Here is a 12,934-nt window from a genome sequence, read left to right as displayed (position 1 = left end):
TATCTACCATGATGACTGATTAACTTTGAAGTATTTCATGAATATGTAAAAATAATGCTACGACATCCAGAAAACTTTCTAACATTTTAAAAACAAATAAGCATACTGATGGGGACAGCTCATTCACAGCTGTATCTGAGGTCAGATATGCAGCTGAAACACTACAAGGATAGAAAATGACACGTTTTTGAAGAGTTAGTGTTTGATCGGTATTTTTCATTAAATTATTAAGTATAAATTGTGTTTTGTTGTAACATCTGAGATCATTAAAACACATCCCATCCTGTCATGCTGTTTTATAATGACAGTTTTTCGATCTAAAGTACTTTGCTTGATCAGTGTTTAAGATTTACGAGTTCAGATTCAGCACCTAAAGGCATCATAATTCTAAGCTGGAGGAATCGGAAGAAAACTTGAGAAAGAACCAAAAACTGTTGAAGAGAACTCCGGATTTAAGCACAGGTACAGTTATATTTCAACCCTATCATGTTATAATTATACATGTTAACTTATTTAGTCGTAGATTAAAGCTTTAAGCCTCTGTTTGGTCGTTTTGGTGTGAATGTTTTTAGGCCAACGCTTCTGCGTCACCGTCACTTCTTGTGTAAATGAAGGCTGCTTTAGCTGGTTTAGCTAGTTTAGCTGTTAATAAAAGACGAAAAAAACATTTTAAAGTTAAAAATGAAATATTAAAACAATGATAGTTGTGATGTCAAAGAGCTGATATTAAAAACTGCCAATGTAATTGTAATTTTGATGAATTATTGTAACTGTAGTTCATCAAAATCAAAACACTTCCTGGTAGCGCTGAGTCAAACCAGACTCCATCTGGAATTCAGGGAATTTTACATTTTTGATTATTGGGAGGTTTTTATGCGTGTTTGGGTAAATATAAAGATCTGGTATGACTCAGGAAAGATCTCTGCTGAGTTCGGCTAACATTATGTTACCTACTTTATCTATTAAAGTCAGTTTTGAGCCTTAAAATGAACATGTTTGATATCCGGATTTTCAGCCGTGAATCAGGAAAAACTCCGTGTTTCACCTGTTTCTCTGCTGAAGTTTCCTCAGTAATCTCATCAGGTGTACTTCATCTGATTTAATGGCTTTTAAATTTACAGTGACAATATTAAATATGTTTACTTGTTAATTTAATTCCTACACATCAGAGAAAATCGAGCCCTTGAGAATAAGCGCCTTTATAATTGGTGATGTTTTGTATAGGAGTGCCTCAACCAGCCTGTCTATCTCTGTGCGCTGCGTTTTCTTACTGGTTGCGGACCTCTCACTCATCACTGCGACCTTTATGCCAAAGCTGAGTGGCCCTCCTTGAGCTCCCGGAGGTTTACCCACTGGATGCTGTTGATTTATCAGTCTCCTCTGGGTTTAGTACCCTATCTACGTCCGCTACTGCAGGAGTACCTGTGCCTTAGGCTCTTGTGCAGTCTGTCACTTAAATGCGCCCAGAGTCCGACCTGATTTTGGAAAAAGAGCTTTTTGTTATGCTGCTCCCACCACCTGGAACTCGATACAGACTGAACTGGAAATGGCTGAACTGGTTTCATCAGAGATTTAAGTTTTTGCTCACCAGGCAGAGAATCCTGTGGACAATGCCTGTGTTTAACTGTCCTCAAAAATGATCGCTCTTCCATTGTCAGGTTGTTGTTTTTTGATACATTCATTGTTTGTAACTGTATTGCTTAATCCTTTTTAATTTTGTATTGATATTTGACGTGTGCTGCTGACCTCTTGGCCAGGTCGCCCTTGTAAATGAGATCCTGATCTCAGCGGGATTTATCTGGTTAAATAAAGGTTAAATAAAAAAATAAGGGCAGAACTGTAAACTAGACTCCGTTATTAATCCGGTTAAATTATGAAATTCTGACTATAGAGAGATTTAGAAGGATGTTGTAGCACAAATCAAGCACCCTGATGACTCGGAAAGGCCCTCTGCAGAACTCGGCTCATATAAAATAATAGTAATTACTTTAATTTATTCAGTCTTGAAATGAACATAGTGTGTGCATGAAGCTCTAACTGAGACCCTCATGGTTTCATCTCTCTCCAGCCTCACCAGCATCCCTAGAATATGTCTTGGCCTTGTCTCGCTCCATTAACCATGATATCTAGGGATGTACAGGACTGGAGTTTCGCTGATGTTCTGGTATTTACAAAATAATTTTAGTCTATACAGATATTTAAATGTAGGTCAGACCTAAAACTTTAAACCTTCTTAAAACGCTCAGTTTAAAGTTTTAGGATGAACTTATTGATGATGAAGACGTGAAATCAGGCGCTAAAAAGTAAGAACAAAGACAGAGACTCAGCTGATGAAGGTCTGGTGGTCCAGACTGGAACTTTACTAACCTATTTACTGGTACGGCTGATATGGGCAGAGGTTTGAAGCCAGATTATTGAAGTCTACCATTATCACACTGGTTTTAGCGAGCGTCCCTACTAACGACCCCGGTCACAACGATTTCTCCCTCAGATTTCCTTTCAGATAAATTTGGATTTTTAGCACCAGCCGTTCATCTTTATTTTATTTTAGTCTCCGCCATCCCTGTGTTTCCATGGAGACAGTCACGTCAACGCGTCATCATTTTTGCCCTTTAGTCTCCTGTGACCTCTGACCTCCATCATGACGTCCACGTCCATCACCAAAGTGGGAGGAGTCATGGTCGTCACCCAGGTCATCCCTCAGGATGAGAAGGCCATCCCGCTCCAGGATCCTGCCGCCAGCCCTGCACGACCCCCGCCCTCAGCCACACTGGCCCCGCCCTCCCCCCCTCCAACCAAGATGGACGACATGACCGCCACCTTCCTGCGGGGGGAGCCACAGGGTCTGGGGGTGAGGACATAAGGCTTGTTGTTACTTAACATGATCTATGTACTGGTTTTAGGGTGGAGAAAAATCCAGAATAAATGTTTTATTCCAGCAGAAGTAAACGCTGACGGGTAAAAACGTTTTATTTTCTCCGATTTAAAATGTTGAACACCATCAGGGACAGAGCTGTCCCGCTCAGCTTTCATTTTAGGAGCATTTTTGTTTTACAGAAGTGCTGTTGATAAAGACGTCTAGATTTAATGAGAGTTACTTTTAGGCCACTGAATTTAAAGATAAGACCCTAGTCCTGGTCCGGTCTAAGCTTCCTGTTCTTGAACCCTAAATATCAGACATGTGTGGTAACATTTTATATCTGTCAGTGAGGTTATTGGTGTTTTGGATCATTAAATATAAATAAAAATAGGACCTGTGTTTGAGATCAGTGGTTCCCAACCTGGGGTCCGGGGACCCCTGGGGGGGCAGCTCAGATTTCGGGGGGGGGGGGTCTGTCTGCTCAGACATTGTCAAAATTAGATGTACATTTAAAAAAAAAAAAAAAGTCATGATTACAAACCTAATGTACAGTAGAGTATAGGGGCCAACCTGAAAGGTTAAAATATGAGGAGAATCTGTAGATTTCTAATCAAAAAGCTCAAAATTTTGTTTGGAAAAAAATCCAAATTTTTGGAAGTCTTATATTTACAAAATTTCAGAATTTCAAAAGTCAGGAATCTACAAGAAAAAAAAATCAAAATTTCCAAATTTAAAAAGTCTCAAATTGACATTAGAAACTTTTTTTAAGTTTAGAAGTTTTTTTTTTTTTTTTTTTTGCAAATTATGTTTTTCAGTATATCCTTTGATGACTATACAATTGCAGAACAGATAAGTTATTTTTTATATAAATCCAGTGACAATAATAACAACCAATAAAAAAGATTAAAAAAAAGAAAAAAAAGCAAAAAAAAAAGAAAAGAAAAAAATTAAATCCTAATTTTAAAACAGTGTAAAGTAAAAAATTAACAAGAAACCAAACTGAAAACAGTGGTCAGATTTTGGCTTTTGGGCTTTATAATCTTTAAAATTCTTATTCAGATTTCAGGGACTTTTACCGCTTTTAAAGTCATAAAAATGTATTTTTTTAATGAATTAATTTTTAAACCTGATTTTTTTCTTGAAATGAACTTCTTTTTTGTCCAGGAGTGGTCCTAATGCACTGTCATAATAATGGATAGTTTGTAGATAGATCTTTAGTCAAGAGCCAGTCTATACAGCTCTGTTATGTTGGGATTTTGTCAATGAAAATGATTTTGAGGAATAAAGGAATAAAGGTTGGGAACCTCTGTTTGAGAAGACCCTGATACTGTAATGTATGGGTTTGTGCTTCTAAATCAAACTTTGTGTTTCCAGATAGTTCAGATCATCATCGGCGTGCTGTGTGTTCTCTTCAGCCTGACCGCCATCTTCTCCTCCATCCTGCTGGGTCATGCTCCGTTCTGCTTCGGTGTCACTGTACGCCTGCTTCACACACATTAATGATCCTGAAATCCATTAATAATCTATTTAGAATCTGTTAATGATCCTCTAATAATCCGTAAATAATCCTATCTCTGCTGTCCACCAGTTTGTGGTCTCTGGATCTCTGGCTTTGGCTGCATCCAGACGGACTTCAGTCCCCATGGTGAGTCTGTGGACATTAGGGCTGGGCAACACGGGTGATAAAACACACTGATGTTTTATCAGAGAGGATGCCACACATGGTTTTCACAATGACAGGCAAAAAAGCTTCATTCTGATTAAAAAGACGACGTCCTAGAGCAGCAGTGGGTAAAAACAGGAACACCCCCGAACACTCAGGCTGTCAGAATGCTTCTTTAAATTCGGCCTGTTTGATCAGCTCTTAGAGATTTACTGAAGCAGGCTGTGAATAAAACCAGCGTGTAGATTTAAAGACACTTCAATGATTCACTCCACGCTTCTAAATGTTGACTACGTGTTTGTCCAGTAAAGGTTTTCCCTGACTCTTTTCCAAACCTGCCCCCTTTTTTAAAAACTGCCAACACATCAGTAACATTAAGAGTTTCCGGCTCTTCGCCTGTTCCAGTTTTTCCAAACGTTTGCCACATTTTTGTCCAGTTTAGGGCTTCCCTCGCTTTTTTAATTCCACCTGCTTTCTTAAACAAGATTAAAACACATGACAACAGTTTTACCCACTTCTCTGATTGTTTTCATCCATTACCCTTCCACAGTTCTTCCTGTATTACATAAGAAATGGTGCAACTCAGGTTTTTTTCTGGCTTCCTCCAGACTTACTAACTTTTAGAAATGTTGCTGAACTGATGATGCAATGTTAAAGTTTCACTGGCTCTCTCCAGTTCCACGTTTTTCCAGAAACTGTCGATGTATTTGTGAAATTTAGGTTTTCACTCATTTTCCTTCATCAAAAATTCTACATGTTCTCTATTTATTTTTTAGATTATTTACTATATTATTAAATAATATTTATTATGTAACATTTGTTAATATTAAATTTAAATTATTTTATGTTTAATATTTATATTTTATTATTATATATTTTTTTATATTATATTATATTATTTATTTTATGTTTTATTTAATATATTCATTATATTTTATTTTATTTATTTTTATTTTTATTTTTATTTTATTTTATTATATATTATATTATATTAATGCAATTCTTCCTCACCAGTTCCACCATCTTTTCTGTTTGTTGCCAACATATTTGTGCGGTCTAACCTGTGTGTGGTGTTCCCCTGATAATGACATCATTAAACTGCAGCGTTCTGTGTGGACGTAGACGGAGAAAAGGAGGAAATGTTTGTGTTCTGGTGTTCCTGCAGATCCGCGCGTGTCTGACCTGGAACCTGATCGGCCTTGTGTTCGGCGTGGCGGGAATCGTCTACACGTCCTTCCAGCTGGCTGACCGCCCCCCCTCTGTTCGTCTCTGTGAATCGTGCACCAGAGGGATGTGGCTGCTGGATGTAAGTCTATGACTTGTAGTGTTATTGTAGTACGGTGGCCAGGAGGGCTCAGTCGAGGCTAAACCCTGATTGGTTCAAATCTTCCTGTTCTTGTTTCAGATGGTGGTGTACGGACTCCTCGGCCTCCTCATGGTTCTGCTCGTCCTCCACGTGTGTGTCACCATCACCGTCTGTGTTTTCTCTGTGAGAGCCCTCAGACACAGCAACAGCGACCCCCCCATCATAGTAAGACACCCTCCTTCACTCACACAGGAATGATTGGTTTTACTTTGGTAGGCGATGTTTGATAAGTTTCCTGTGACATAATTCAGAATCTCTGATTATTTATTGATGCTCTTATTTTGAAAGGTTTGGTAGTTTTGGCATCAGGTGACATGGTGCTGAGTGTTGATAGGAGAATCCCCATCATTTGGTGGTTGGATTTTCACGGATACATTCATAATCCATCACAAAATCATCCAAGTTAAACACACACTTTTCCAAATGTTTTAACAGTAACGGCGGTTAGATCCTGAAAAATGACCTATAAAGGTCACATATTTTACCCTTAAAGACAAGTTTATATCGGTCTCAGAGGTCCCCTAAACATCCTGTGAAGTTCTTTGGTGTAAAAACACTCCAGTATTGATTTCTGCATGTCTAAAAACCCCTCAGTTTCAGTCCTTATCAGAATCAGCTGTTTCTGTGTCTGTGGCTTTAAATGTTAACGAGCTGTCTGACTCCGCCCCCATAGTCAGCAGGATAACCCACTGAGCCTCAGCTGGTAGCTGAGAGGATCAGGAGAGGAAGCCAGAACTTTCCTCCAAGTGGGGGAGGGCCAACCAAACCTGGGGGCGGAGCTAACTCCCCACATGAGGTCACTAGAGTTAAAATCTGAGAACAGCTTGTTTCAGCACTCATTTTCTGAAAGGTGGAGAATGGGGGGGGGGTTTCTGGTTGTGAGGGGATTGTGGACAGGGACACGTATTTGTGTTAGAAAAGCCTGAAAAAGTGATTTTTGCATCATACACACGTGGACAGAATAGTTGGTACTCCTCTGTTAATGAAAGAAAAACCCACAATGGTCACAGAAATAACTTGAATCTGACAAAAGTGATAATAAATAAAAATTCAATGAAAATTAACCAATGAAAATCAGACATTGCTTTTGAACTGTGGTTCAACAGAATTATTTTAAAAAACAAACTCATGAAACAGGCCTGGACAAAAATGATGGTACCCTTAACTTAATATTTTGTTGCACAACCTTTTGAGGCAATCACTGCAATCAAACGATTTCTGTAACTCTCAGTGAGACTTCTGCTCCTCTCAGCAGGTATTATGGCCCACTCCTCATGAGCAAACTGCTCCAGTTGTCTCAGGTTTGAAGGGTGCCTTCTCCAGACACCATGTTTCAGCTCCTTCCACAGATGTTCATTAGGATTTAGATCAGGGCTCATAGAAGGCCACTTCAGAATAGCCCAGTGTTTTGCTCTTATCCATTCTTGGGTGTTTTTAGCTGTGTGTTTTGGGTCATTATCCTGTTGCAAGACCCATGACCTATGACTGAGACCAAGCTTTCTGACATTGGGCTGCACACTTCTCTCTAGAATACCTTGATAGTCTTGAGATTTCATTGTACCCTGCACAGATTCAAGACACCCTGTGCCAGATGCAGCAAAGCAGCCCCAGAACATAACAGAGCCTCCTCCATGTTTCACAGCAGGGACAGTCTTCTTTTCTTGGTATGCTTCATTTTTGCGTCTGTGAACATAGAGCTGATGTGCCTTGCCAAAAAGTTCCAGTTTTGTCTGGTCTGTCCATGGGACGTTCTCCCAGAAGCTTTGTGGCTGGTCAACATGCAGTTTGGCAAATTCCAGTCTGGCTTTTTTATGACTTGTTTTCGACAGTGGTGTCCTCCTTGGTCGTCTCCCATGAAGTCCACTTTGGCTCAAACAACGACGGATGGTGCGATCTGACACTGATGTACCTTGACCTTGGAGTTCACCTTTAATGTCTTTGGAGGTTGTTCTGGGCTCTTTTGTTACCATTCGTATTATCCGTCTCTTCGATGTGTCATCAATTTTCCTCCTGCGGCCACGTCCAGGGAGGTTGGCTACAGTCCCGTGGATCTTAAATTTCTGAATAATATGGTCAACTGTAGTCACAGGAACATCAAGCTGCTTGGAGATGGTCTTATAGCCTTTACCTTTAACATGCTTGTCTATCATTTTCTTTCTAATCTCCTGAGAAAACTCTCTCCTTGGCTTCCTCTGGTCCATGTTTAGTGTGGTACACACCATGTCACCAAACAGCACAGTTACTTCTTGGCATCCTTCAAATAGGCCGACTGACTGATTACAAGTTTGTAGACACCTGTGATGCTAATTAGAGGACACACCTTGGTTGAACATGTCTCTATGGTCACATTATTTTACATCTTTTCTAGGGGTACCATCATTTTTGTCCAGGCCTGTTTCATGAGTTTGTATTTTTTAAATAATTCTGTTGAACCACAGTTCAAAAGCAATGTCTGATTTTCACTGGTTAATTTTCGTATAATTTTTATTTATTATTACTTTTGTCAGATTCAATTTATTTCTGTGACCATTGTGGGTTTTTCTTTCATTAACAGAGGGGTATAAAACAATTTTGTCCACGTGTGTATGTCCCCCTTAAACATGAAAAATTCACCTTTAGTAAAGTGCTGATCAGCAGCCTCATCAGTTATGGAATAACTCTGGATTCACACGTGTACTGACATTAAGGCTGTAGAAAAGCTGTTCAGATGCATTATGGGAAATGCAGGACCCACAATTACTACTACTACCTTTTAAAATACATCCAACATTTCTGTGACTTTATCATTTGGTATCTCTAAAACAGTGATCCTCAACCCACGGCTCCCGAGCCTCATGTGGCTCTTTAGTGACCAGTGGCGGCTCTTTTAACTGGGAAAAAAAAATCCTCAAACCCTTTATGAAGGTAAACACCGTCATCAGTAAAGATTCATGGTAGGTCACATCAGTAAATCTGTTACCCTACGAAGAAGACAGGCTTTAACTTCCAAATTTAAAGGAACACTTTGATTTTTTAATCTGTATATTTCTACCGTCGGATGCGCTCGACGGAGGAGTGTGTGTAAAGCCGGTTACACACTGCCGCGCGGTAACTACCCTAAAAACCGCCTCCCTGCCAGAGGAGTCCCCCGAAACGCAGAGTGTTTTTCTAAAGCGGCTGCTGCCGCCGCAGTAATGACGTTCAGGTGCTTCAGCGAATGTCACAGCAGAGCCCGTCCACAAGTCCATCACCCCCCCCCCCAAAAAACACGTAGAGTACCTCACAATCTCTGCATGTTAACGTGTATAATGTACTATAGAACGGAGGGAAAAATACGGTTCCGTCATCAAAGTAATTCCCCCCTAGAAAATAACGTTTGGTTCCACAGTTTTTCTTCTGGTTGTCTTTGGACGACAGTAGAGCCGTGTTGTGGAGCTCAGGATAATCTGACACCAACATTATGAGCTCCTCCATTGTTAGCTTAGACCCATGAAGCCTGCTATTTCCGGGTTCTCTCCCTCCTTCAATGTGATTGGCTGCTGCCACCAGAAAGTTCAACACGCTAAACTCCGAGCGGCAGGGCGAAATCTGTGTGCGTTTACGTGGGCGGCAACAGCTTCTGGGTCCTTCCGCCGTGGTTAAAACTGCTTCCCGTCTGCCGCCCTTCCCTCATTAAAATGACTGGAGGCGGAGAGTTGCCGCGCGGCGGTGTGAAAAGGACTTAAAAGAAGAGAGCAGAGGAAGTCCACGGTGGTGCGCCTCTTCAGTAAGATCATTCATTGAGCTGTGCTGTCTTGGGTTCAAACTGAAGCTTCCTATTTCCTCGTTTAACTTTTTCTCCAGTCACTTCCTGCCGATGGTTTCTCACAAGTATTTTATGATGATTATATGCATCATCATCAATGAGCATAACACACACAGATCACATGTGGAGATAACGTCATATCTAGTGAAAGTTGTCCAAACGTGGGTGTTTGATTTGATCTTTAATGCACCAATGATCATAAATACTGTCAAAGAGCAGAAATATAAAACCAAAGCTCTAAAATGAGGCAGGGTGAAATGATGTGTCTGGAGAGCTGCAGGTGTGAGGCAGGGCTGGTTTTAGTCATTTGGAGGCCCAGGGCAAAGACCAGTATGAGGCCCCTCCCCCTTTAGATAATGGCCCTTCCCCCTTTTACTAAAGAATTAATGATAAGTGGGAAAAAATTAGAAAGTATCTCTTTATGTTAATAAAACCACAGAACTCCAGTAAAGGCTCCAGTGTGAGATATAAATATCCAGATATCCAACCATCATTCATCATTTTCTTTGAAAAGCATCTCAGAGCTCAGACTCAGCTCATTCTGATATCTTAGAAATCTTTAGGCCAGGTGGACTTTCATAACACCGGTGTTGGGCCAAAGACTGGTGTCTTTAAAATGACCACTTTTCAGGGAATGGAAAAAAAAAATGTATCTTTTTTGACATATTTATTTGATTTAAAATTAGTTAAACCCACTGACAGATGTAAAGACTGACCAATGGCACCGATTTATAAAAACAAATTAAAGTCCTGAAAAACTGAGATACAAGGTTTCAGCCTGATGTCAGTGATAAATAAAATAAATATATGCTCATTATCAGTGACATTTGTATCCCATTAACCTCATAATTATCCACCAATCCACTGTTTTAGTTCATTTCAACTACAGATTAGCATGAATTTTTGCAGGAACGTTTCTTTCTAGTTACATTTTTGAAATCTAACATGTTTTACTCTTAAATGTCGTTCATACTCTCTCAGTGAATAGGGGGTTACAATTCTGAGAATTATTGAATTTTTTGTGGTTTTGAGCAGGTCTGAAGTTCTTAAGAGATTTATGAAAAAAAAGTAGAAAAAATATTGACCTATGGTGATTTAATGGCAATTTTTCTGTATGTGTACATTTTTGCCTTGAAGGTGTAGTAAATTTGAGGAGGACACAAGGGTTAAACTCCTCCGGGTTACTGGTTAGAATGAGGAGGAGGGAATGTTCATGAAGCTGGGGATGTTGGGGGCTTTTCCAGTGTTGCCAGATGGTTGGAGTGTTCCCTTACTTCACGCTTCCACCGACTTTCGTCCACATACGTTAGCTTTTACTCCTCCCCATTCTAAACACTTTCCTGAATGAGCTCTGCTGTGAAGTTCTTCCTCACTCCTCGCCACTTCTTCTTCTCTAGAAGGTTCCAACGGAGGAGAGTGGGCGTGAAGGAGAGGTGGAACAGGCCCATTAGTCCTACCTGTCTTTAATCGCGCTGACTGGTTGAACCTCTGATTGTTGATGAGTTTCTGGTTTTGACCTCCAGGTGACCGTCGATGGTGGGAAAACACCGCTGCTCGCTGCAGCTTCACTGGCGGACAGCGATGTCGCTCTGTTGGACAGCGAAGGCGAGGAACCGTGCTGTCGCCTTCAGACTCACCCTGAGGAGTGAGACTGGGAAAACAACGAGTCATACTACAGTTATACTGCAGTAATACTACAGTTACACTTCAATAATACTATAATAATGATTAAATGATTAAACCATGATAAAAAACAAGAGTACTCGCATACTCTACCCTCTGATCATCCATACAATCTCTCCTCCTTTTCTCAGTTTCTCTGCTGCTTATCAGTTTGTTTTGATGCTTAGGTTACACTGCATTGTGGGTAATTTCGGGGTTTTTTAGTTAAACTGATTGTGTGTAAAATAATTTTGGATGGTACGGACAGTCAGCTGTCATCAGAGAGGGTAACGTCCCAACAAACAACTCCAGGATGTTCATGCACATTACCCCAGATAGCACTTACAGGACAACTGAGCCTGGACAACTGGAGGGTCTGGACCAGGAAAGCCGTTTTCAGTGGGACTCTGGAACATATGAAGTGCTTTTATTTTGAAGGACATGTCTCCATCCGTGTTCAGACTGTGGCATTGTTGGCTCAATCATTCAGTCATGGCTGAGTATGTAAATAAATCTGGGCTGCGATTGGTCAATAAGGTGACGGTGGAGGCTGGACTGGTAGAGGATTCCTGATCCAGTGTGCAGGCGGTCTATGTAGCCACGTTAAGGTCCCGTTGGTTGCAGCTGATTGTTGCCTTAATGTTGACGTGGTTTTCCTTTATGAATGTGTTTGTGAGGAGCTGATAAGTCCTCGTTCCTATGAGGGTGAAATCAAGACGCCAAAGTTACTGATGGTTTTATTTTTGTCCACATCGGCCTCGTCACAGACGTCCTGGAGACTTCTTTAAATGTCAATCATTAAAATTAGTGTGGTGTGAGTTTTAGACACAGTACCGTACACTAACAAGGTTTGGGGTCAACCACTCAGGACTGCAGGGGCGCTGCAGAGGATGTATGAGCTGCACAAAAAGAAGCAGATCTGGTTGAAAAACCGCTGATTCGTAGATTTTAATAAAACTGTAAACCAGTGATACTCAACATGTGGCCCCTTTATGTCTTTATTTTGAATATTATTCCATCAGAAAACCTTAAAAAATGGAAACTTTTTGCAGTTTTTTCACCATTTTTTGCCACTTTTCATCCATTAAGCTACCATTTCCTCATTTTTGGCCATTTTAGCCACTTCTTTTTGCTACTTTTATCCCATTTTTTAATTTCATGCCCTTTTTCACAATTTTTTGACATTCTCGCCAATTTAGGCTACCTTTTGCCATTAAATACCCATTTTGTTTTCTACTTTTTTGCCCATCTTGACACTTTTTTGCAACTTCAATCCCATTTTTGCCATTTTCCACCATTTTTTCTCCCACTTTTCACCCATTTAAGCTACTTTTTGCCATTAAATACCATTTGTTTCCTATTTTTTGCCCATTTTTGCAACTCTCTTGACTGCTTTTTGCCCATTTTAGTCACTTTTCACTTTTTTTGCCACATTTGGACCATTTTTTGCCATTTGTAACTCATTTTTTTTGTCATTTCACTCATTTTTTGTTACTTTCTGACCCCCTTTCCACTTTTCTTTTCCATTTTCACCCATTTTTGTTGCTTTTTGGCCATTTTAGCCACCTTTAACTTATTCTTACTGATACTTAAAGCTTT

The 12,934-nt window shown here is 40.2% G+C and overlaps 1 protein-coding gene across 1 annotated transcript; it reads left to right on the top strand.

The window, feature by feature from the left end:
- Window positions 1–362: 362 nt before the first annotated feature.
- On the top strand, window positions 363–11,430 carry si:dkey-7j14.6 (uncharacterized protein LOC556585 homolog). The gene is made up of 7 exons (XM_041794175.1): window positions 363–462; window positions 2,617–2,851; window positions 4,235–4,336; window positions 4,449–4,505; window positions 5,689–5,829; window positions 5,929–6,054; window positions 11,197–11,430. Exons 2-7 carry the CDS (start codon window positions 2,642–2,644, stop codon window positions 11,320–11,322), a joined length of 762 nt encoding a protein of 253 aa, XP_041650109.1. The 5' UTR covers window positions 363–462; window positions 2,617–2,641; the 3' UTR covers window positions 11,323–11,430.
- Window positions 11,431–12,934: the final 1,504 nt, after the last annotated feature.

This window comes from Cheilinus undulatus, linkage group 8 (genome assembly GCF_018320785.1).
Source record: "Cheilinus undulatus linkage group 8, ASM1832078v1, whole genome shotgun sequence".
In the NCBI taxonomy this organism is placed as follows: Eukaryota; Metazoa; Chordata; class Actinopteri; order Labriformes; family Labridae; genus Cheilinus; species Cheilinus undulatus.
The sequence above is the reverse complement of the archived record's forward strand: the minus strand, read 5'-3'. Positions and strand labels throughout refer to the sequence as shown.

Bases quoted from the DNA above. Each gene is read 5' to 3' on its own strand.
- si:dkey-7j14.6 (XM_041794175.1), top strand. From the start codon at position 2,642: ATGACGTCCACGTCCATCACCAAAGTGGGAGGAGTCATGGTCGTCACC. The intron at 5,830-5,928 runs GTAAGTCTATGA...TTCTTGTTTCAG, and splicing joins GAGGGATGTGGCTGCTGGAT to ATGGTGGTGTACGGACTCCT. The intron at 6,055-11,196 runs GTAAGACACCCT...TTTGACCTCCAG, and splicing joins ACAGCGACCCCCCCATCATA to GTGACCGTCGATGGTGGGAA.